General features: G+C 38.8%; 3 protein-coding genes across 3 annotated transcripts; 2 read left to right on the top strand and 1 right to left on the bottom strand.

The window, feature by feature from the left end:
• The first annotated feature begins 45 nt into the window (after positions 1–45).
• Positions 46–9298, top strand: usp39 (ubiquitin specific peptidase 39). The gene is made up of 13 exons (XM_026939877.3): positions 46–240; positions 1210–1291; positions 1383–1477; positions 2061–2197; positions 2965–3117; positions 6202–6427; positions 6561–6635; positions 6849–6916; positions 7660–7848; positions 8319–8461; positions 8667–8802; positions 8904–8990; positions 9086–9298. The coding sequence occupies exons 1-13, from the start codon at positions 192–194 to the stop codon at positions 9137–9139; spliced, it is 1494 nt and encodes a 497-aa protein (XP_026795678.3). The 5' UTR covers positions 46–191; the 3' UTR covers positions 9140–9298.
• A 927-nt stretch (positions 9299–10225) lies between these two features.
• On the bottom strand, positions 10226–15954 carry sftpbb (surfactant protein Bb). Its single transcript, XM_026939878.3, has 10 exons — positions 15696–15954; positions 14655–14713; positions 13442–13516; positions 13118–13243; positions 12834–12974; positions 12399–12479; positions 12111–12294; positions 11146–11288; positions 10966–11046; positions 10226–10546 (listed from the first exon to the last, which is right to left on the bottom strand). The coding sequence occupies exons 1-10, from the start codon at positions 15751–15753 to the stop codon at positions 10520–10522; spliced, it is 975 nt and encodes a 324-aa protein (XP_026795679.3). The 5' UTR covers positions 15754–15954; the 3' UTR covers positions 10226–10519.
• Positions 15955–18106: 2152 nt separating this feature from the next.
• Positions 18107–20807, top strand: spaw (southpaw). Its single transcript, XM_026940109.3, has 3 exons — positions 18107–18628; positions 19370–20148; positions 20359–20807. The coding sequence occupies exons 1-3, from the start codon at positions 18358–18360 to the stop codon at positions 20509–20511; spliced, it is 1203 nt and encodes a 400-aa protein (XP_026795910.3). The 5' UTR covers positions 18107–18357; the 3' UTR covers positions 20512–20807.
• The last annotated feature ends 4086 nt before the right edge of the window (positions 20808–24893 follow it).

The raw sequence follows: 24893 nt of genomic DNA on the forward strand, positions 1-24893 counted from the left end.
AATTGGACAGTGAACTTGGTATAAATTGCTAAGCCAATCCTAGACCGGAACAGCGGGTAGTACTAGCCAATGCCAGCGCAGGAGGCAGATTTAGCGGAATATGGGTGGGAAAAAAATCCGGCGGTCCTAATTCAGTGGCCTCAGAGTTTGTATTTGTTTGTGTTTTTCTTGGTCGTGAAAAAGGGAAAACAATGGCGAACGTGAAACGGGAGAGGGATATCGATAATGAAGAAGAGGAAGGTAATATGTGTGTGTTTGTTTTTTTTTTTTAATATAGGCTAATTTCAGTTTTCCAGGCGAGTAAATGTGGCTAGCATGCTAACACACAAGCATGCAAGCTGTTTGAGGTTGTAGCTGTGGCTAGTTTTAATACTATGTTTATAATAATTTTTATAAAACACAGTGCTGTGTAATAAATAGCAACTTACAGCGCTTAAATTCTCAGTATTTTAGTATTACATTTCCAGTGTACAGTGTATACAGCGTAGGAGTTTGTAATAATATTTGTATTTTTTACCAGTTTAAGCTGTTTGAGTATTTATTATATAATAATTAAGACAATGTAAAACCCTAATGTGCAGAAACAATAACACATTCAGTGAAGGTAATTACAATTACACACAAGCTGTCCACAAAAGCACATGGAAATGGTTGTAAAAGGTACAAAATGATGTACACAGATTCTCTTAGCAAATTAGTAATTACTATTAAATTATGTAGCTTGTCATAGAGAATCAGTGTTTAATAGCTAAAGAGATTAACCATTAAACACACACTGAGCAAGCTCAGTAATACAGTGCTCTGTCCTCAATGTACTCAGAAATCTCCTTTCCTGTGGAGCTGAGACACTAAAATATTACACATCTGATTTACTTGAACATAAAACCATGAGCACCATCTTCAAGTTTTGGAGGCGTGCTGCAGGAAGATCCTCCGAAGCAGCATTTCCACGAAATAAACTTGCAGATGTATGCACATGAGATCTCATTCCCCATACACACTTTATTAGCAAACAAACTGACACCATATTCACTAAGCACTTCGCAGATATGTAATGTGCGTCAGAGTGGACTTCTCCTTTAAGCTGTTTAGTAAATACAACCGAGAGTAAATGCTTGGCTGATTTCTCATCAAACAATTCCTACAACCAAAAAGTAAAGCGAGTAAATGCCATGACTGCTGTATTTGTGTCTGTGTTGTGATTGTCAGAGGTGCGAGTGAAAGTGGCCCGTTCTCATGACACTGAAGACAAAAGAAGCCGACACTGTCCCTACCTCGACACAATCAACAGGTCGGAGTGTAAAACCTTTAGTCGTTATTTTCCAGTATGAACATAATAGTGTTAATCTACATACAAATACTTTTCTCCTCTCTCTTTATAGGAGTGTTTTGGACTTTGACTTTGAAAAACTGTGCTCAATCTCTCTCTCGCACATTAACGTCTACGCCTGTCTCATCTGCGGAAAATATTTCCAAGGTAAGAGCTCATGAATGATTATGAAAAATGCAGTGTTAAAGATCACACAATGCAGTCTTTGTGTCATTCTTAGGATAAGTAGTGATGATAAACTAGAGAGTGCAGAAGTCCAAAACAGCTCTGGTCTTTCTGCACAATTATCCATGCACTAAATAATCAGCTGTAATGGGTCTGGAGCACACAGCCAGAGCTAGAACCCAAGTGTAGGAGCGAATGCTAATGTTAATACAAACTATGCTGCTTTATACATTTCACTTCATTTCAGTTTCATTTATATAGGACTTTCTGCAATAGACATTGTAACAAAGCAGCTTTACAGAAAGCTGGATATAGATTTAGATCCTTTATTAGAAACTCTGAGGTAACATTGTCAAAGGAAATACTCCCTGAGACCACACGAGGAAGAAACCTTGAGAGGTAGCGAACTCAAAAGGGAAACCATCTTCTTGTGGGAGACACCCAGAATTAATCATTACAGTATACAGGTGTAGAAGAGCAAAGACAGACAGGCACTAAGTGTGTTGAAAGGATGTTCAGTGTGAATATCATAAGTGAAAGGATTGTCTGTGCTAATGTGTTTCAGGGAGAGGCCTGAAGTCTCATGCCTACACCCACAGTGTTCAGTTCACACATCATGTCTTCTTAAATCTTCACACTCTCAAATTCTACTGCCTACCGGATAACTACGAGATCATTGATTCATCTCTTGAGGACATCACTGTGAGTAATAAAGAAAGATGAAATATGCAGCTGTTCTGTGAATATAAAGACCTTCCTGCTAAGTTTCAGTGCATATGACACTTAATTAACTGGCCCATTTGCCTGGAATAATCTATATCCGACAGGAGGGATGGTTAGCAGACCCCCCCACCCCCCAAAATTTTCTCCCTAATTTAGTCTTGGCCAATTCCCACCCATCAGGCATCTCTCCCTTATCACATGACAGCCACCAACCAGGGAGGGCGAAGGCTATCATGTGCGTCCTCTTAGCCGACGGCATCTTTCCGAACTGCTGCTCATGTCAGGGGGTGGCGTAACACACTCAGAGGAAAGCGTTATCCGCCCCCGTCTGTATGCATAAGCTCACAGACGTCTACGATTGGTTAGTGTCTCTGTGACTGATAGGGGAGAGAGTATGCCACCCCTCCCTCTCTGAGAGCATGGCCAGTTTTGCTCTCTTGGGCTCTCGGACACGGATGGTTGTGGCATCTTCAGGTTTCTAACTCACAACCTGTGGATGATAGAGCAGACGCTTTTCTGTTCAACATTAGGAGCCCTAGACATCAAAATTTGTGTATTTCATATAAGCATAGGCCACTGCAATCTACCAGATCTACTTCAGTGAACCGATACATAGATCTGTGACATTTTACTAACTCATGTTTTACTTGCCCAGTTAACTCTGCTTTCAGTGTTAGGTTTTTTTGTCTTTCATAAATATTTTTTTTGTGATTTCATAAGTGTTAATAAACTTTTTCTCCCTGCAGTATGTGCTGAAGCCAACATTCACCAAACAGCACATTGCTAATTTGGAAAAGCAGGGGAAGCTGTACAGGGCCTACGATGGCACAACGTACCTGCCTGGTATTGTGGGCCTCAATAATATCAAGGCCAATGACTACGCCAATGTAGTTCTACAGGTATGAATGATAAACCATTCAGTCAGGCTAAAACAATAACATGTCATCAGCCCTATCTGGATAGGATTAGTGTTGCTAATGTCATGTCCAGTTGGCAGTTAAGTTAATGCAGGATGGATGAGGTTTTGCAGGCTGTTGTAACTATTTCCAAAAGAACTGATTGTCACACATGGTCATATTATCATGTTTATGTATTTAGCAGCATCTGAAAGTAGATGATTAATGAACTTACAGCAATAATATATTGACTTTATCTGACATTGTAACAGCCAATTTAATCAGCAAGAGAGTTGTCCTCCTAACGGGATCATAGGCAACGGGGAGACAAAGTTATGAGACCCATACCTTCCTCCATACCTTCCTCCATACCATCCTCCATACCTTCCTCCATACCTTCCTCCATACCTTCCTCCATACCTTCCTCCATACCTTCCTCCATACCATCCTCCAAACCTTCCTCCAAACCTTCCTCCAAACCTTCCTCCAAACCTTCCTCCATACCTTCCTCCATACCTTCCTCCAAACCTTCCTCCAAACCTTCCTCCAAAGCATTCATCTTTTTTTTTTTTTCTTTTCTCAAATCGATTTTGGAAGGGGATACACACTTGCTTGCAAAATCACACACATGTCTATCCAGTCAAATTGTTGGTTAAAGTAGGTAATTTGGGGGAAGAGGGAGAAAAACACCAACATCCAGACAGAATTAAATCACAGGAGAAACACCTTCAAATAATGGAATTGCTTCAGGTTCCCATGTAAATTTAATCCTTTCCAAATAGGGCTTTAGTTTATGATTTGTTGCTGGTGCTGAAAATGATTCCACCATTTTCTAAACTAGAGAAGGATGAGAACATTTTACCCAAGCTGAAAATGAAAACCTGAGAGTATTGAATGGACTCAGAGGACTGCGGTGGCGCTACCTTGCATTTACGCTGTTTCCTTATAGATTAATGATTAGATTAATGTTCTAATTATAATTCTATAAGCATTAAACGACAAGCAAAGTTCATTCACTTTTAACATCAACCTTAAAAGTGGCGTAATGTTTAGAGAGTCAGTCTTGTAACCTGAAGGTTGTGGGTTTGAGTCTCAGGTCCGGCAGGGATTGTAGGTGGGGGGCAGTTAAAATAACTCCTGTTAAAATAGCAGGTTTTTGTGATGTAAAAAAAAAATGAAACCAAGATAAATCATGTCAGATCTTTTCCACCCTCAATATGGAATTACAGTGTATAAAAATTAAGTGGAAAAACAATCAGAAACATTTTAGGGATAATAGGAAAAATAAATAACCTGGTTGCATAAGTGTACATGCCTCTAAACTAATACATTGTTGAAGCACCTTTTGATTATATTACACCACTCAGTCTTTTTTGGCTAAGAGTCTATGAGTGTGGCACATCTTGAATTGGCAATATTTTCTCTCTCTTTCGTACGAAAACATTCTAGGTCCATCAAATTGTAAGGACATGTCCTGTGCACAGCCTGCTTCAGGTCACCCCACAGATTTTTAGTTGCATTCAGGTCTGAGCTCTGGCTAGGCCATTCAGAAACATTGCTCTTCTTTTGGTTAAGCCATTCCTTTGTTGATTTGGATGTAAGCTTTGGGTCATTGTCATACTGAAAGGTGAAATACCTTTTCATCTTCTTCTTACTAGCAGACACCTGAAGGTTTTGCACTAAAATCAATGGTATTTGTAGCTATTCATGATTCCCTCCACCTTCATAAAAGCACCAGTTCTGGCTGAAGAAAAGCAGCCGTAAAGCATGATGCTGCCACCACCATGCTGTACTGTGGGTATGGTATTCTTTAGGTGATGTTTTTTTTTTTTTTTTTTTTTGTCCCTCACACCAAACATAACTTTCGGAATTATGGACTTATTATACCTTTTGGAATTGGTCTCATCAGAGCATAACAGTTGACCTTGGATGTTTTTTGTGAGAAAGGGCTTCCGTCTAGCCACCCTACCCCACAGCCCAGATATGTGAAGAATATGAGAGAATGTTGTCACATGCAGAGAGTAATCAGTACTTATCAGATATTCCTGCAGCTCCTTTAAGGTTGCCGTAGGTCTCTTGTCAGCCTCCCTGGTAAGTTTTTGTCTTGTTCTTTTGGAGGGACATCCTGTTCTTGATGATGTCACTGTGGCTCTCCATTTTCTATATTTGTTGATGATGGCCTTCACAGTGTTCCAAGGTACATCTAATGTTTTGGAAATTCTTTTATACCCCTCTCCTGGTCGGTTCCTTTCAACAAGTGACATACTGTACATGTTTGTAAGCTCTTTGCGGACCATGGCTTCAGCAGTTGGATGAAACCAAGAAGATGTGAAGAAAATCCTACAGAAACAGCTGGTCTTTATTTGGGGTTAATCAGAATAATTTCATTTATGACAGCTGTATAATAATTACTTTTGAGCATGAGAATGAATGTGACTGGTTCATTCTGAACGGAGCCAGAGCCCCAATTATAAAAGGGAGTGCACACTTATGCAACCAGGCTATTGCAAGTTTTTTATTATTCCTATTTTTCCCTAAAATATTTCTGATTGTTTTTCACTTAATTTTCATTTGTTGAAATTTCACATTGAGGGTGGAAAAAGTTCTCACGTGATTTATCTTGGTTTCATTTGTTTACATCACAAAAACCTGCCATTTTAACAGGGGTGTGTAGACGTTTTAGATTATTTAGATTGTATAGATTATTACAAGAAACCATTACTACTGTAAATGATCAAATAATTAACAAAGTAAATGTGTAAAAAAAGCTGACAAATCTTTATCACCTGACCCACCTTGTCATTATTTCTAAATTGTTTTGCACGCTTCGCACTCTGACTGGCACTCTGTGTACATAACTAGAACAATGTTGTTCATGTTTAATGGTCTAAACCCTATTTAACCTTTATTTAAATGATATGATAGTTGATAGTATGATAGCAAATGATAGTTGATAGTATGCAAGTATTGAGTATTAATTCTTATTTAAAGTACTGAAGTTACCTGGTTGTGGCAGGAGTCCTGTAGTGTTTTCCTTGTTCTTCATGGAGTGAAGAAATCTTCCTTTGCCTCTTCATTTTCCTAAAGGCTCTGTGCAACGTGCCTCCTCTCCGCAATTACTTCTTAGAGGAGGAGAACTACCGTGGGATCCGGCGGCCTCCCGGCGACATCATGTTCCTGCTGGTGCAGCGCTTTGGCGAGCTCATGCGCAAGCTCTGGAACCCACGCAACTTTAAGGCCCACGTCTCGCCACATGAAATGCTGCAGGCTGTGGTGCTTTGCAGTAAGAAGACCTTCCAGATCACCAAGCAAGGTACTACACTGCAGACCAATGTGCCAAGCTGAGCATTTCATTCAGCTTTGCACTAGTACTTTCTGTTCACATGGAAATGGAGATCCGGAAAAGATGATTATAAGCTAGCTGTTATGCTCTTTTTGTCCTGTAGGGGATGCTGTGGACTTTCTTTCTTGGTTCCTAAATGCACTGCATGGAGCTCTGGGTGGAACCAAGAAGAAACCATGTGAGTTTCAGCATGGTTGTTTGTATAAAGGAATTATAATTGTAGTGTGTAAAGTTTTTAGAATTCTGCTGTCTCAGTACTTTACAGTATTATACTGTACATAACAGAGATGCACATGTTTATTTCGATGATGGGAAGAGTTGTATGTGCAGCAGCATTCTTATTGTTGCTTAATTCTGCCCAATAAAACATGTTCCTACTGATATTTTCCAGCTATTCTCACAAAAGTCTTCCAGGGGTCCATGCGGATCTTCTCAAAGAAACTTCCTCACCCTGATTTGGTGAGTAACACTTGAATGGTTTCTGAGTGCTGCAGTCATGTGGTAAATGGCTTCATAGGTACAAATGCTTCTCTCAGGTTTTTTAAAACAGTGTTTTTATTTAGAAAACAGCATGACAATTGTAGTGTGTAGAAAACTGGAATCAGGAACAGCTGCAAGTTCCAGGCTGTTTTTATACAACAGTCGGTATTTAAAGTGCTTGCGTCAGCCACATGTGTCCCTACACCGAGAGTCTGAACAGGTTTTAACTGTCTCGTTTCAAACAACTCAGGTGTTGCATACTGCAAGATTAGATTTTGTTCGAGATGAAATGCTGAAAAGATTCTATTCTAAGCCAGGTTTAGACTGCATTAACATCTTTCCATATGTTCAGCATGTAGATGGGTATGTTTAAATTTAAATGTATTTTAAATCTAAATGGATCCTTTTAATCCAAATCCATCCACGCTGAAAAACTGCTTGTGCACAATTGTGGGCTGCTTGCTTGGCTATTTTGACATTTTTTGTGGTTTGGGACGTACCAGTGCAGAGTCTAAAATGTGTAGCTGCTAATTTGACATTTATTTTAATGTCAGCCAAGCACTTTTTTGTAATATTCAGGTTTCCCTGCTGACAGTACTATAAGAATTGAGGTTCAGATTTGTCCAGGAACAAGGAGGAACCTGGAGTCCTGGCATACAAAGTTTAATTGAGACTTTTACAGTTTAATAAATGCTACTGCACACTGATTCTTTCCGCTACAGCCTGCAGAGGAGAAAGAGGCGCTGCTGCAGAAGGAGGAGTATCAGGAGGAGATGCTGGAGTCCACTTTTCTGTACCTCACTCTTGACCTACCTACAGCACCGCTCTACAAAGATGAGAAAGAGCAGCTCATCATCCCTCAGGTTCCTCTCTTCAACATTCTGGCAAAGTTCAACGGCATCACTGAAAAGGTACCGGCTATAAGAGCGTGATGTTTTCTTTTAAGTAGTTGTATATCTTTTTATATATATAGTAGTATATATGAGTAGTAGTATATATGAGTATATGAAATGGAAAACACTTTTTAATAGTGGTAATATAATATAATAATGTTTTATAATATAATATAATAATGTTTAACATTTTTTGTGAAGACAGTACATCCTTGAGATTTACCAAAAGCGTCTAAATGGCTTTGCACCACAGCAGCTGAATTCTCGAATCTGAATGGTCAGAAGGTGTTAATTAATTTTCTTCTCTTCTAGCTGTAAGGCAAATCACAGGGATATATAAATGCCTTCTTTCTAATACATTATTATTTCTATAGTGATTGCTTACTCAGAGAGGCTTGGTATGGCAAGTGCAGTAACAACACTGTACCAATACTACTTGTTTCTTTAAGGTATTCAGTCTGCTTGTGTTCTCTCTCTTTCTATCAAAGGAATACAAAACTTACAAAGAGAACTTCCTCAAAAGGTTCCAGTTAACCCGACTTCCTCCATACCTTATCTTCTACATCAAGCGATTCACAAAGAATAACTTTTTCGTTGAAAAGAATCCCACCATCGTCAATTTCCCCATCACGTAAGCTCTCCCTTTTTGACGTTTGTACAAAAAAATGCTTGAACATGCAGCTTGACACCATCTTCTGAGAATAATCCATAAGTTTTTAAGTGTTTAAAGGCTTGATTTGAGATTATTGTGAATTTGGGGGCGGAAATGTTTTTGCTTTTGAGTTGCCTATTATTCTGATTTCTTACTCCTGTATTTTCATGAAAATGTTTGATAGGAATGTTGACCTGCGTGAGTATCTAACAGAAGAGGCCCAAGCTACTGAGAAGAACACAACCTATGACTTGGTAGCCAACATAGTGCATGATGGGAAGCCAACAGAGGGATCATACAGAATTCATGTCCTGCATCACGTGAGTGCTTTTAAACCACCTGATCAAGTTTGGCTCATGTTAATATACGTAGTTTTTAAATGTAAAAGTTTGTCTGAAATCTGTACACTGAACACTCACAGGGTACAGGGAAGTGGTACGAGCTCCAAGACCTGCAGGTAACCGATATCCTGCCTCAGATGATCACACTGTCAGAAGCGTATATACAGGTCAGTGTCATCAAAAGTATATTGGAAACATAGCTAGTTGATGTATTGACAGTTCAGTTAAGGTGAAACTTAACGTAAATGTTGCTGCATTTCAGATCTGGAAGAGACGAGAAATGGACGGTGGTGCAGACAGCCATACTGGAGCGTGATGATACACCCTCAAAGACATGATGACAAACCAGAACTGGACCACGTTTTCACTTCACTCTTCAGTAATATAAATATTAATTATTGCTCCAATTAATTTGTATTTCTGTGTGAGTGCTGTGTAGGTTTGTTACATTTGTTTATTAAACATTTTAATAATATATGTGAAGTGTATTGCTATATTTTCATTCCAGTGACAGTAGTAAAGAGATGGTAATTTAAGGAGAAAATAATTTGTATAGGGTGCAGCATAAATGTGCAGGTAATTCCCCCAACATCACACCAGAATATGCAAATAAATACCAGACAAAAATGATTTTTGCCAGAAAAAAACTCTATACAAAAGAAAATTCACCACCTCCTACTTCCTTCTTAGGTAGTTTAACATTTAATAGGGTTTTTGTTCCTGAAAATAAACTTTGTTCAAACATTACATAACTACTGGTGATTCACACGTTGAAGGAGAACAAGCAGTATGTTGTTTCTCTCTCTCTCTCTCTCTCTCTCTCTCTCAGTTGAGGAAATCACAGGTGTGTCAGATCAGGTGTGATTATACTATAGAAGCTCTGAGCTCTTATTTAGAAGGATGGATGGAAAAGGGAAAAGTCTATATTTACATTAGATATCTAGCCTAACTAATGTAACAGTGTAATTACATATTCACATGTACTACAAACATTGCTTATGCTTTTTGTTCCTTTTTGAAGAAATCCCACATATCTTTTAGAGCTACATAATGTTTGCTTTGCCTTTTCTGAACTGCTGCAGTTTGCACTGCTAAAAACTCCACTCCAATCTCGCAACACTAAATTCTACATAATACTACAACCACCTCTCCACGCTGCTTTTTGTTTTGACATAAAGAAATGTTGATTCTTTCATAGCAACATGGTGTGTAAATCTCAAATATGACTTGAATTTAAATATTGAAAATGGCTACATCACATAAAGATAATAATCTACAGGCCAGTGAGTGTTGCTACACGGAACGTTAGGCAATAAGCTGAAAACTCATTATAGATACTGTATGTGTAAACATAAAATGTGTAAAATAAATAAATAAACTTCAGGTCAGAGCACAAGATACATGTCAATTATGTAATCAGGATTTATTTAAAAAAAAAAAAAAAAAAAAAAAGCGAAAGTGTGGTCTTCTGTATATATTGCATTACCATTACAGAAAAAGACCATTTTTACAGTTAGAGGTTTGGCTACATGATTGTTCTCATTATTGTGTATCTTTTTATTGTGAAAAAAGAAGTCTGATCTTGTTAGGCTAATATTCACTTTAGCCTAATTGAGTTTAATATCGTAAATCACAAGATAGCAAATAGAGGAGCAAATAAAAAATCTACTGGTTCTTTGCTTGAAGGTCCATCGTGTTATTCATGTCCCACACAGAAGAATGTCTAATAAAGTAGAGAAGAAAATATGAGTATGAATAAATGAAGCCTCACCAAAAACTGTATAAAAAAAAAACCTTATAAATTACAACCTGTCTACACAGTTCTCTTTTATATTGCAAGAGGCATAGCTGGCATGTAAAAGCAAGCTATTTATATTATTAAAAAATTTAACAACCGTCTGATTTTTTTTTTTAATATTAAAAAAAAGGGTAATTCAGTGGTTCTGCAGCATGTTCCTCTCTGGGAACCACTAAACGTTTAAATGTTAGTCTATCAAAGAGAGATTAAAGTGGACCCCTTTAGGAAGCTGAGAACCCCTGAAGAATCATTTTAGTGTACGGTCTCTGCTGTGATCAGAGAATATACAAAACCAAAGCAATTTAGCTGAGAAAGGAGATTATTGGATTGATTTGTTAAATTACCTGGCATGCGTTTACAGCTTCTTCTCGTTTGCTCAGAATGTTCACTAGTGCCGTGACATGACTCTGGATAAACGGCTCACACTAAGAGAACACGGAGAGAGAAAAATTGATCAGAAGTATTCCCTTAAACAATCAGATGTTCATGCTGCAAAGATGAAATGCCACTATTAGGACTGTTACCCCTGGAAGGGCATTTGGGTGAAAGTGGCATGTCTTCCAGAGCAACGAGGTCATCTGAGTCTCAGTAGCATTCTGGCCCAGATGAACCTGAGTCAGGATCATCAGGATTTTACAGGTTTTACAGTCTGATGGCAGAGACGGCACTGAAAAAAAGTAGAACGATTACGCATGAGTGTGAACATACAAGCTAAATAAATGAGATTTCACAGTTATTACTGAGGTAGTAAAGTTAAGTGCAGAAGTACAGTTAAGTGCTTACTCTTATGAAGAACAAAGATATGTATTTAGTAAATATTTTAATTAACAAAATTACCTATTGTAAATTAAATAATAAAAATGGTCAAACATTGTATTTCAAGTGCATACACTAATGAAAAAAGCTCAAACTAATAGTACATCCCTTTCTATGTAAGGAATTACATAAGGAATTGATTCTTTTCTGAAGTCTTGAGTCTTTATTCCTTTTATACTACAGTGATCTGCCAAAGATGATCTTTTTTTTAAAGAATAACACATCATACTGTACAGATGTACTATGTCACAGCTGCTGTTGTAGAAAATATAGCATTCATTCATTTCTATAGCTGTAGTATAATGTAGTATGAATATTCTTTGATAACTTCTAGCCCCGCTCTTCCTCTGGCCTCTTTCAATCTTTTGATTAGCGTTTAAATCCTCTCAATTGCGATATTTTCCCCCATAAGCCTCCAATCCTCACGTTCTCACGTTATAACTGTCAGATACCACGCACCGGCATGACATGAAGCTTTTGTTGATATTGTCACTATGTTCTTTATACGCAAGCTGTTTTTGCGCTAGAGGGCCTGAATAAATAGGCTACTAGATAAATTGTGAAATAGAAGTATATTTTCCTTTTTGTCAACCAGAAAACATAGCATAGAAAATTATATCTTTATTCAGGATGTGTTCTAGTTTTGAAAATGTAATGTATTTTCGATAATTACCCATAGCAGGTGTGTCCTGTCCGAGACACAAATGCAGCAGCGTGCATATAGTGTGCGGAGTGGCAGAACTGAGCAGGAAGTCAATGACCTGCTTGCCGTACTTTTCCAGGAAATTGTCGCACTCCTCTTTGTAGTGATCAGGCAAGTGGTCACAGATTTTCTCCAGAAGCTTCACCACAGTCTCCTAAAACAGTTGTTACTATTTTATATTTTATACTGCATTCTTTGAGCAGCCTGCACACGTACTGATTGAATTTGTTTTCCAAAAAGAGCTTGTGGAAGTCTTACTTCGGTTCTCTCTTTTGGCAACATGTCTTCCAGTTTTTTGATGAGGAAAAGGCAGAAGGTGCACTGCGGGCTGACTTGTAACTGTGGGGGCAGAAAGTTCCAGGGAGAGATGTTAAAAGAGGATGATCATAGCACATGTATAAATTTAAAAAAGGACAGGTCGTTCATGCATTCAATCATCTTCAGGAACCACTTTGTCCTGGATCCGGAGCCCTTCCCAGGAACACTGAGTGTGAGGCTCAGACTCTCTGAATGGGATGCCAATCTGCTGCACAGCACCATGCACACACACATTCCGAAACAAACATTCACACTTTAACATAGTCAGTCTGCCTACCTGCATGTTTTTTGGGAAGTGGGAGGAAACCATGCAGACACATAAAACATGTAAAACAGACAGGACAGACACTGTTACTCTTAAACTCAGCTGCATACCTCGTGACCGGTTCCTGTCGAAGGCTGCACTCGGACTAATCCAGCTTCCTGCAAACCAACATTGAGCAACTCTGGAGCTTTTTGTTCTGGCTGAACAGCACACAGTCCGAGCACCATGCATATCTCTCCCTCCTTATGTGCCTGCAGAACAAATAATATGCCTTATTTCATTGTTTAATGACAACAATGGATGACGATTTTGGCCAAAACTTTTGATTTTATAGCAGTACAATTATAACATCTATTTAAATATACCCAATATCTGTACCGATGTGTGGCCTTACAGTGAATGCAGTGAATCCTTGTATGACTATTGGCAGATACTTTTTCACAAAATCCAAACACTCGTTAATAACCGGGCCACTTGGAAGACGATGACAAAGCTCATTGAGAGTCTCTTGGATCAGGTCCTGTAAATGAGAGTGTGAGTCCGAGTTTAATATTATTCTTGTATGTTGCATAGTCTTTAAAATAGGCACACCACTGCTTGCACTTCCTTAAAACTTAGAAGAAATGGCAATGACATTTTCACTTCTGCAAACATAGCATTGGTTGCTCAGAGTGGTTAATCGTGCACAATTGTCATAATCGCACACAGTTGTACTCACCTGTGTTTCTGGATGGGAGAGCATATCTGAAAAAAGCTCTATGATCCTGGTACAGTCAGAGCACATGTTTTTGGTCTACAAAGAGAGATAGGTATCAGTTTGGTCCCAAATATACAATGACTTTATTACATACATCAGTCAAGTATACAAGTATACCTCCGTGTCTAGTGTTTTTTTTTTTTTTTTTCACATACTGTATGTGTCAGGATTCCGGTTTGTTGGTAATAGTTACATAGGTCTCTCTAATATACAGCCTACTCAGCTGAGGAGCAGCAGGTAGAAATGTGTTTATCTTTAACATCAGTACAGTCATTTTTGGCATCCACATGAGATTATTTTCTGTTAAGAAATGTCTGAATTTTTGTGGCAGCAAGCACAACACCACCACCAACGGTCGTAAGAAAAATACACAGTATGAAGAAGCGAGGCTGGAACTGATTTCTTTCTAGCCGCAGTCTATAAGTGATAGCTGTGTCAGGAATTTACACACAGTGAAACACCCCTAGGTTTGATCTCCATTTGGGCTGATATTTTCCGCTGACACTTCCATAACACGTCATCAGCAGTGACTGAGAAGGAGCGTGTGAAATACAGTCACCGGTGTAACAAACGTGAACAAAGTGAATTATTTACTCTATCATTATCACTGTAATAGACAGCATTTGCAAATTGTGTACTGTTGTGTACTGCATGTCATCAACAACCAGAAAAACACTTCATAATGCAGGGATAGTTATAATAAGATGGTGAAGTTTCACAACCTGTTTTTAGGTCCAGAAATAATGTAGAAGTGAGATAACAGTGCAACTCAAACAAGGTTTCAGGTCTTCATTACACTATTTTATTTCTCTGAATGTTTCTCTGAATGTTTTTACTTCTTACACACGAATATCATTAATTATACAAAAGAAGTGAACCTCTTCATATCTAGCCTTATAATGATAGACACATCTAAAGTTGTTATTTCAAGCAGAAATCTTTCCTCTTTACTTTAAGATTAAGCACCACAATGTAGCACATAATAAAATGTCTTCCATCCTTTCATACCATATAGTAAATTATATTAAAATTATATAAAAACCAATTTTTACACACTCATCCTTATATCATATCTTATGCAACAAACAGTGATTTATTGATTTATTATTTATTTAAAGTAATATTCATGGTCCAGGTTACTAACAATAGAGTTAAAATGACAAGAATCACTTACCATTGAAAGGCTGGAGGTCTTCAGGGGTGGAGGGTAAGGCCCGATGATTCCTGCATGTCCTGTAATGAAACAAAAGTCAAAGGTTCCTCAGTGGTTCTTCAAGCATTCTTCAGAGATTTTACCATCACTACTCAGTCATGAAATCTGAAACTGTTGAGAAAGTCATGAAACTCTCTGGGTGTCATTCATCTAAAAGAAGGAATAATAGGTAGAAAATGGTGGAATTCAAAAATGCAAGGTGGTCTATAAAAACACTGAAAAAAAAAAGTAATTCATACATCAACATACTGTATTTCAATTAAGGGCAGAATTTCCACTTATGTAAAATATGTAAGTTCAACAAAAAGTAAGTAAGTAAATAATGGTAGATTTACGTCAAACTCATTAAATTGAAACGTACATTTACGAAGTTATTTTGTTGTAGTAACATGGACATTGTGTATCAGTATATAAACGCTACATAAAGCCAGAATCACTTTCTATAGTAAAGCCTTTATTTCCACTTATATACACATATAAGATACATATCCACGCTGGTCACAATAGATGATATTAGTTCACATGGTTTTGCAGCTGCTTTATTTTTGCTGATTATTGCTTATCCATTATTTGAATAAAATTAACTCAAATCATAGAAAGGAGGAGAATTTGCCTTTAACATTGTAAAAGGCATTTTATTTCGCAATCCACAACAATCCACTTAAAACATCGGGTCAAGAACCATTTTAAAGACTGTATATAAAAACAATAAAATAAAACATTGAAAGCTTGATGATAAAGGCAGCCTCCAGCAGCACTGGGAGGAGTCCAGGGAGGAATCAAATAACAAGAGAGCACAGAGAAAAGCAAAAACCCGAAGATGATCAGTTTAAGATGTGATTTTAGTTAACACTAACAGCTGCCGGTGCGTTCTCATGACTAATGGCGGATTATTATTATTATTATTATTATTATTATTATTATTTGTTGTTGTTGTTGTTGTTTCGTTTTCACGCGTTACTGGGCATCATAACAATACTCCATGTGCAGAAGTGCTCTTACCGGAGGCCAGGACGCAGGCGAGGATGCAGAGGCAGACAGCAGGTGCTGCAGACATCATGCAGTCCGGGCTGGGAGGATGAGAGCAGTGTGAGGATGAGAGCAGTGTGAGAGGGAATGAGAGCTGTGTGAGGATGAGAGCAGTGTGAGAGGGAATGAGAGCTGTGTGAGAGGGAATGAGAGCTGTGTGAGAGGGAATGAGAGCTGTGCAGAGCTGCAGAAGAGCTGCACCTCTCAGCCCCAGCGCACAGGGCGGAACAGGAAACACGCCTGCTCAGGTCTCATGGCTTATTTCTAGCCAATCGGATGCAGCCTAGCAAACCCTCTGGATTAAATACATATTACTGCAAACGGTAGAGAGAAATAAACACAAACTCTAGCTATATAGAAACTGATGTATAGAAACTGTACACTTGCAGTTTAGTTTAAAAAGATCGAACTGTGTGCAGTTTGGGTAAGGCCAGTGTAAACACTCCTACAGCCTATACAAAGACCTAGCACACATGCAATACAAATACTGCAGACGCAATTTAAACCAGGGTTCAACTGTGACTTTTTTTTTTTTTTTTCAGGTTTAACACTCGATAATTCCCTACACACAGCAACATAGTCTGCTATTCTTTACCCTGTTATTATATAGGCTGAATTCAGATATATTAGGCTAGTTTGTGAATTTAAGGTTTCTTACCATAATAAAACAAATATCCCTCAACATATCATACACATCTAAGTGTTTCTATCATTTTCTAAAGCTGCATGGCTTACATTTTTTTCAGAACTGAGCGAAAAGCCTATTTTATTAACACATTTTCATTGAATTCCTTAATTTAATTCTCAACGACACGTTTAAATTGTTATTTATTTGAAGTGTACTTATTCATGACATCAAGTTCCATTTCAGTAACAGAATTGTGACATCATCAAGTTCCATTTCAGTAACAGAATTGTGACATCATCAAGTTCCATTTCAGTAACAGAATTGTGACATCATCATGTTCCATTTCTGTAACAGAATTATGACATCATCACGTTCCATTTCAGTAACAGAATTATGACATCATCAAGTCACATTTCAGTAACAGAATTATGACATCATCACGTTCCGTTTCGGTTACAGAATTATGACATCATCACGTTCCATTTCGGTAACAGAATTTAAAAACAAACATCTTCTCAAAATTCATGAACATATTCTATTATTGTCTTAACACACATTTCCGTAACAGCAGTAACAGAATTATGACATCAACAATTCACATTTCAGTAACAGAATTTGAAAACAAAAATCTTCTCAAAATTCATCATCAGCATATTCTATTGTTGTCTGAATACAGTAGACTGAGTAAAATTGACTACATTATTAGATTTTCACCTAAGAATCATTCTATAATCTATATCTCACAGCAATAACAACAAATACCATCATACCCAATCTTTCCTAAAATTCAATAAGAACAGATTAAGTAAAGGACACAGTAGAAAACCACTAAAACGTCAGTAACATTTTATAATTTATTTCCTGTAGTAGCGGCATAACAAAAAAACTACATCAATTTGTAAATTTATATGAACACAGTACACTAATAATCTGTGCAGAAGTAGGTCTAAACAAAGTTCTATATTTCCAAGTCCGCCTTTTTCACCTGCTTCTTTCACCTGCTTCATAAACACACTGTTTAACACTGTTGTGTTTCATGCATCCATTCATGCATTCATTATTTCCCTTCACTTTTTCCTCTCTCCACTGATTCTACTATAATACTGTCCCAAATATCCTGAACCATGCTGTCCCAAATGCCCAAAACATCTAGCAATGATTAAATGATAACCAAATGTACATGATTTTAACTAACTTTATTAATTTGTTAAGTAGACAATCTTGTGTATATATGCATCATAAACATGTGGAATATATCTGTCAGGACAATTTTAGAACCTTATGAAAAAAGCATACCCAAAACATGTCATTTTTCTTACCTCAAGATATTTGGGGTCAACTTCCTGTTTGATGCTGATTACATCCCCTCATATAATCACATGAATTAAGACATTATTTCCAACAGATAGTTCCAGTGTAAGGATTTAGTAACAAGTTTTGAATCTCATTTACTAGGTTGCTTAGTTAAACCTGAATTCAGCCTATTTTTAACCCTTCATATGTGGATTGTTAGAAATTTATCATGGGTTATTTTATTTTAAAGGGAAAAAAAAACCTCCCAGTGTATCTGAATTCACGCTCCCTTTTCTGAACTTTGCACTAATTATGCAGCAGTTTGTCCTGTTTGTTTAATGACACTTGGGGTTCTGTTGCTTGCAGGATTGCTCTGCTTTGTCTCTGGGTGGCCGCGTATCAAAGGAAGTCCAGTGCATGCAGCAGCGTCAGTGGAGCTTCGCGCCTCGCGCATATTAAAGCCTGCACGGTTTCGAGAGACAGTGAACTTGACAGCTCGTCTCTTGTTCCTCCTCAGATCTGCTTCAAGGATCAGAGGGATTCTTCGGAGGCTGCAGGATGACAGGGGTCATCAAAGGCCACCTGGACCCTTTAAAAGCTCCGTGTAGGGCCTGCACTCCGCACAACACGCGCACTGCTGAGAAGAGCTCATCGCGCGCCTGTTCAGACAGCAGCAAACTTTCCCTCTGCAAACTTATTGAGCACATTTAAACCATGGCACTACTTCCACTCGCTTTGGTGCTTGCTCTAGCGAGCCTGAGCTGCCTGGGGATGAAGCAGCACAGCCAGCGAAGGGCGAGACATCATGCACAGCATCACAGTGAACACGGGCACAGTGCTGGAGTCTACCATCCTCACAGATACCCAGTGTACATGATGCAGCTGTACAGAGACTACAGATCAGTGGACATGAGGAAGACAGCTGCCAGTGTCAACAGTGATGCTTTGCATCAGACTGACTCTGTACTGAGTTTAGTGGCCAAAGGTAGGAATGTCTTTTTTTCATTTTTTTTATTTCTGTAAGTAATATCATAACGTGCAAATGATGTGACGTCACTGTGGATGCATTTATAATCAGTATTTTCTTCTGTGCTGGATAAACTCTTCCCATGCCGTTGATTTAATCCCTGTAGTGTTGCTGCTTTAACACCTTCAGTGTTTTTTTTTTTTTAATTCACTCTTGCACTGTTCCTTATATAGGTGCTGATCCAGCATTGGAGACTTTTCTGTGTTTCAGTCACTAATCCAGTCCCTCACTCAGTCTTTATTCAGACTAAACCACGGGTTCTGAGCCAAAATGATCAGGGCTGAGCTAATGTCAGATTAATGTGTATTCTGGTTTATGGATTTATTTTAAGGCTATTTTAAAGCCTTTAAGTCTCTGGTGGCCGAAAGCCCCTAGCAGAAACCTCTGGAGCTCCTCGCGCACATGTTATCGGCTGTTGTCTGATCCTCCCCTTTTAACAGCTCACTAGTGTCAGTGCTTATTCGACTTTAAAGAGTTGCTCCGTTTTATGTGCACGGGTGTGTGTATTAGCCCATCAGACGTTCAATACACATCCCTCCCCGGCTCGCCCTCCACCTTCCTTTGGTCACATTTGGCTGTTGAAGCTGAAGGCCATCAGCTGCACTTATGTTTATTGCACTTGCATCTTGGTTTCTCGGAGTTAATGGTTTGATTGCTTTTCTGCCTTTAACGGCTGCATGATTTTTTCCCTCCCAACAGATTGTCATCAGGTCGGCGAGAGGTGGAAGGTCACTTTCGACATGTCCTCGCTTTCTGGCAGCCAAGAAATCCGGCTTTCCGAGCTGCGCCTCCGCGTGCCCGCCTTTTCCGCGTCCGTGCTGGAGCTCTATCACGCGCGTAACAGCGCACCCGAGCAACGCGTCTTCCTCGGCAGCATCAAGGTTACTCCGGGACTCGCCTCCTCCTCCTCCTCCTCCTCCTGGAAAGTCTTCAACGTCACGGATCTCCTCACATACTGGCTGCGTCAAGGGGGCGAGGAGCAGTGGCGTGCAAACGCGCCAGCGGCCGAAGATGACATACTGAGCGTTGTGGAAGAGGGCAGCGGTAATGATGCGACTGAACCATCTCCACGCCGCAAAATTCAACAGCTCACCACAGACCGAGTGATGATTGTAGTGTTCCTGAAGAGCGCGTCGACCCAGGGTCACCAGAGCAGCCCTACTCTAATGCAGACAGTCCAGCACTCCAAATACGCGCTCCTGGACCGACCTGGTAGCGCGAGGAGACGCAAGAGGAACCGGATGGAGCCGGGACATGTTCGGGAGGTGGCGAGTGAAAACGTTACCATAACTGGGTCAGTCACAGAGTCCGTGCGGAGCCCGCTGTGCAGGCGAGTGGACATGTGGGTGGATTTTGACCAGATTGGATGGAATGAGTGGATTGTGCATCCGAAACGCTACAATGCGTACAGATGTGAAGGAGAGTGTCCAGTTCCGCTGGACGAATCTTTCAAGCCTACAAATCACGCCTACATGCAGGTAAGACAGAGAGTCAGCTGTTTGTCCTGTGTCCTGGCACGAGTCACCATGCATGAGGGAGACATGTTTTTTTACTCGAAATGAAATGAAATCGTTCTCATGCATTAAAGTTTCTGCATATTATTGCAAGGGGTCACTGAATGGTCAAATGTGACGTTTTTGTTATTTTTGCACTTTTGCATAATTTTTGTTATTTCTTTTGCATAACAGAGTCTGCTGAAGTTTCACCATCCGGAGCGCGTTCCCTGTGCGTCGTGCGCGCCCACGCGCCTCAGCTCCCTCTCCATGCTGTATTACGAGGGCGATGACGTAGTGCTGCGTCACCACGAGGACATGATCGTAGAAGAGTGCGGCTGCCAGTGAAAGTTTCTCCTGGATTATCAAGACACTTTCTCACTTACTCTTCTTACCTTGCACACTTCTTTGATGACACAGTTTTGTCTGTGTTTGTGACCAGTAACTAAATGGAGTGAACCCGGTGATTCAGTGGATCTGATGACAAAAGCCACTAGTCTACTGAGAGAACTGAAATATTTAATATTTAAATAGAATGTTTAATATGTGATTTTGTAAGTGGAGTCATTTCTAATAATTTCTATGTGTACAAAATGTATATATGAGGAGTTCATGCATAAAAAATATATTTTTAATACATAATATTTGCCTTGTAAATGTTTCTAATCTTTTATATTTTTGTTATCAAAATCCATTATATATATATATATATATATATATATATATATATATATATATATATATATATATATATATATATATACTGTCTGTACAATGCAAGATTACATATTACTTTTCTGAATAAATTAAAAGTTATTTTAATGAATAAAAAAGCTGTCACAAATCAATACAAGTACAAGTGCAGATCAATACACAAAACATGAGATATTGAGACTTGATATGAGCTAAAACATTCATAAATTTGTACCAACTAAACCAGAGTCACGTGTAAGGCAGCCTTATCTTTGGCTGTGTAGCTCAGTCACTAACTGGTTATTTACATTTTACATTTTTCTTTTCATTTTTTGGCCCATTCTAGTACATGTATGTCTCACTCAGCAGTGGGTCATGACCATAAATGTTGGTGGAGCAAGACGACATAAATAACAACATAGCCTCAAACAAAATTAACCCGAGAGGCGATCACAGTCGGCCCATGCTAGAGGCTATTCAGTAAATTTTTAGAGTAACCCAGTAAAAGGCAGTTGAGTCTACAACAGACATTTATCCAGCATACAGTCTAGCAGCTTGTTTTTAATGGTTTAGTCATACCTTTGTTCAACTATGTTCAAGATAATATCATTAACACTAGGGTTGCTAAGTTTCAGCAAAATTTCCAGCCCAACTACATTTCAAAAACCACACAAAAGACCTGAAACTAGCCCAAACAATTGGTAATCAGAAAGGGATCTTTTTCTCAGCCTATCTACAGACATTATTCACTCCATAATCCCCCTTTCCCTCTCCCAATTTTTGCAATATATCTTACAGTAAGAATGGTTCTGTACATCATAGACACACTGTTTGCACTTACACTTTGTCATTTTGGGAAATTTAATTTATATTATTTACTATAAATCAAGATCACAGCAGCTGGGGGTGTTGTTAAACTAGACCAATCTGGCAACCCTGCCATTAACTGTCCTGTCTTCTGTTCCTCCTTGACACATTGGGCAGCATGATTCTTGCCTCAATGGGCCTCTACTAGCACTTTTTGCCTTTCCCATTTTTGAACACCACATGCAATAATAATAAGCTAAGCGTGCTGTCCTATGATTGCACAACAAACAACAAATCTAGTATTTACACTCACATTTATGTGCAATATCAGTGTGCAATATTTTAATGTGCAATACCATCACACTACTGGCAAGCTACACTATTCTCAACCAACCCGTACTTATGTGTATACACCCCTCTCCTTTTTTGTTTTGTGTTAGGATTTTTGCTTTAGCACCATTTAAGCCATTTATGTACAGTGTATTTAGTTTAGTTTAGTAATTCTGCTTGTATTATAGTGTTTTTGTATATATAGAGTCTATTTGATTTTGTTACCTCATATTAGAATAGTTTTTAATCTATCTTGTTTGTGTGCATACTCTTTCTGTACTGTACCCCTGCTGTTGCTAAATGCAATTTCCCCACTGCGGGACAAATAAAGGAATATCTTACTCTTACTCTTAGAAAGGTGAGCAAATCAGCAGAACATCTGCCTCAAATTGTTTGACTGTCACTGTAAAGAGGTAATTAGTATTTCAACAGGATTTCAGATATATGGAACTGTGAAGAAGGACTTGAATTTGTTGAACGGCTGATATAAATAGTGGGGCTTTTCCACACTTGCCATTATGTCAACCGGTCTCACTTATATTACTGATATATATGAAGGAAATGGCTTTAAATGTCCCACCTGACACTGACCTGTGAGTGGCCTTTAGAAATCACATTGCAGAGAGGAGAGCTTCCTACACTGACAGGGTGGAAAAACCTGCCCACACCATGTCCCAACTGGAGCAGATACACAAAGCGCTGGAGTCCACATCCCCTCCCTCACAGCAGTAACAGCCGCTTTATCAGATATCCATCAGACAAGTCTGGCCCAAAACCTCTGCCTCAGACAGCATTTAGTTATGAGAGCATGCAGATCAATCAACATCCCAAATACACAAATCATTATCTGACTTTTCGTGTACCTTTGTTTAATATACATTTGACAGTTTTTGAATAATTTTTGCATCTCTGTTAAGCGCTTCACACAGCAACATTCTCCTTTCATTCGTCTTCAGTAAGTGCTTTATCCTGATCGGGGTCAAGGTGGATCTGGTCTTTCTCGCTAACACTGGGTGCAAGGAGGCAGAATTCATCCCCACAGACAGTATCCTGAGCTCAACAGTCTCCTTGGGTACAAATATTTATTTCTGTAAAAAGTAGTGCATTTTACAAAAAGATAATGAGAAAAACATGAAAATGTTTTTCAATCCCTGCAAGAAAGCCTGTTTTGCGCTTGTCTCCACTTAATGTTTCTCTACTTTAACACTTCTGGGAGGCTAGTATAGTTGTAGATTATTTTGCACTGTAAGCTGTTGGAGCTGAGGAGGCCAAAGAAATATGGAAGCTGTGGTTCATGCAAAAAAAAAAAACTCAGATGTTGAAATACTGAAACCAAAAAGACATGAGTGCAGCTTATTTTAGACTATAGCTAAAAATCTGTTAAGAATGCCTGATTAACACATGTTGATTGGCCCTGCTGAGTCAGTCAACTGTAGCCCTGTTAAACTCCAGGCGACCTTGTTCTCTGAAAGAAATTAGGAACAGAGTTAAAAACTGAAAGCCTTATGAGCAGCTTCCATAGGAGGCCATGAAACTGAAGGTCAAGTCAGTGAAATAAAATTGCCTACAAACTGATGTGACAATTAACAAAATGACAAAGAAATAAGAAACTCTTGAAATAGGACTGAATTCATGGCGGCTTTCTTGCATCAGACAAAAACCCGCAGTTCAGTACTTTAAATTGTACAGCACACTTTTGTTTGTATTAAAAATATATTCTTTTACAGAAATTTTGTTGTTGTCAGTGTCAAGTCACTATTTAATGGTTTAAGGTTTAATCTGCCACAGAAAGCTTTTTGAAAGTTGTCAGCCTCTTCAAAATAAATAAATAAATAAATAAATAGTCCCATTTGCACAACTTCAGTGTTTAGGATTGCAGAGCCAAGTGCAAATCCGTACAAAGACTCAGAGCCTCGAGACAATAGAGGTGGGGATGTTTGTTAATTTGGGGTGGGATTGGGGGATGGGTGTTAGCAGCATTTGAAGAATGGGTGGTATCTGGAGGTGTGTGAATCATCACATCGTAGAAAGTGGTTATTATTTCAGTTGGGTGGTCTGAGGGAAGGTTGTTACAGAAAGTGACAAACAGGAGCTACTTTGTGCAGTAATAGACCATGTGTGAGACTAGTGGGCAATTTACCAGTCTAACTTACTGAAATTGTGAACACTGGCATATCTGACTTCATTCATTTTGGACTTCAGTGACCCTGATGTTTGTACCGAAGATCCTTTCAACACACTTAGCACTGCTGGACTCTATAGTCAGTATATTATAATTTATATATTGAGTCTGATTCCTCTCAAAGTTTCTTCCTCATGTCTTCTCAGGGAGTTTTTCCTTGCCACCATCTCCTCTAGCTTGCTCATTAGGGATAAATCTAAATCTAGATTCGGAAATATGTAAACTTGCTTTGTGACAATGTCCGTTGCTAAAAGCGCTATATGATTAAACTTGAATTGAATTCATTGTAAGTAAATAATAAAGAACCAGTTAAAACTCCAAATGCTATCTGTTTAATTTGTAAACTTCATATTCAAAATTACTTATTCCTTTACAATACTCTGGAGCATCTGAGGTGACACTGTGATTATTTTTAATAAGGTGTGTCCGCAAAATAACCCTCTTGAGGCCACAAACGGATTATCTTGTGACACAGAATTATGTTGTGAGATTGTCGTACTTAATACCTGGCCTCCAATTATTTACTAATCACGAGCTCAGGTAACTATGTGTGCATGTTCTTGCTGTGTCTGTGTGGGTTTCCTCCTGGTTCTCTGGTTTTCTTCTCACCTTCCAAAAACATGCCAGTATGTGAATGTGTGTGCATTGCGCCCTGCGATGGACTGGCATCCCATTCAGGGTGTATTCCTGCCTTGGTCCGGTGTTCCCATGATAGGCT

Source organism: Pangasianodon hypophthalmus, chromosome 24 (assembly GCF_027358585.1).
Source record: "Pangasianodon hypophthalmus isolate fPanHyp1 chromosome 24, fPanHyp1.pri, whole genome shotgun sequence".
NCBI lineage: Eukaryota > Metazoa > Chordata > Actinopteri > Siluriformes > Pangasiidae > Pangasianodon > Pangasianodon hypophthalmus.

What these genes read in the sequence shown, in the direction of transcription:
- usp39 (XM_026939877.3), top strand. Translation starts at nt 192, where the DNA reads ATGGCGAACGTGAAACGGGAGAGGGATATCGATAATGAAGAAGAGGAA. An exon ending in CTGCGGAAAATATTTCCAAG is followed by an intron (nt 1,478 to 2,060) that starts GTAAGAGCTCAT and finishes AATGTGTTTCAG; the next exon opens with GGAGAGGCCTGAAGTCTCAT. An exon ending in TCAACGGCATCACTGAAAAG is followed by an intron (nt 7,849 to 8,318) that starts GTACCGGCTATA and finishes TTTCTATCAAAG; the next exon opens with GAATACAAAACTTACAAAGA.
- sftpbb (XM_026939878.3), bottom strand. Translation starts at nt 15,753, where the DNA reads ATGATGTCTGCAGCACCTGCTGTCTGCCTCTGCATCCTCGCCTGCGTC. An exon ending in CGCCTGCGTCCTGGCCTCCG is followed by an intron (nt 14,714 to 15,695) that starts GTAAGAGCACTT and finishes GTTTCATTACAG; the next exon opens with GACATGCAGGAATCATCGGG. An exon ending in ACCCAAATGCCCTTCCAGGG is followed by an intron (nt 11,047 to 11,145) that starts GTAACAGTCCTA and finishes GTGTTCTCTTAG; the next exon opens with TGTGAGCCGTTTATCCAGAG.
- spaw (XM_026940109.3), top strand. Translation starts at nt 18,358, where the DNA reads ATGGCACTACTTCCACTCGCTTTGGTGCTTGCTCTAGCGAGCCTGAGC. An exon ending in ACTGAGTTTAGTGGCCAAAG is followed by an intron (nt 18,629 to 19,369) that starts GTAGGAATGTCT and finishes CCCTCCCAACAG; the next exon opens with ATTGTCATCAGGTCGGCGAG. An exon ending in CAAATCACGCCTACATGCAG is followed by an intron (nt 20,149 to 20,358) that starts GTAAGACAGAGA and finishes TTTGCATAACAG; the next exon opens with AGTCTGCTGAAGTTTCACCA.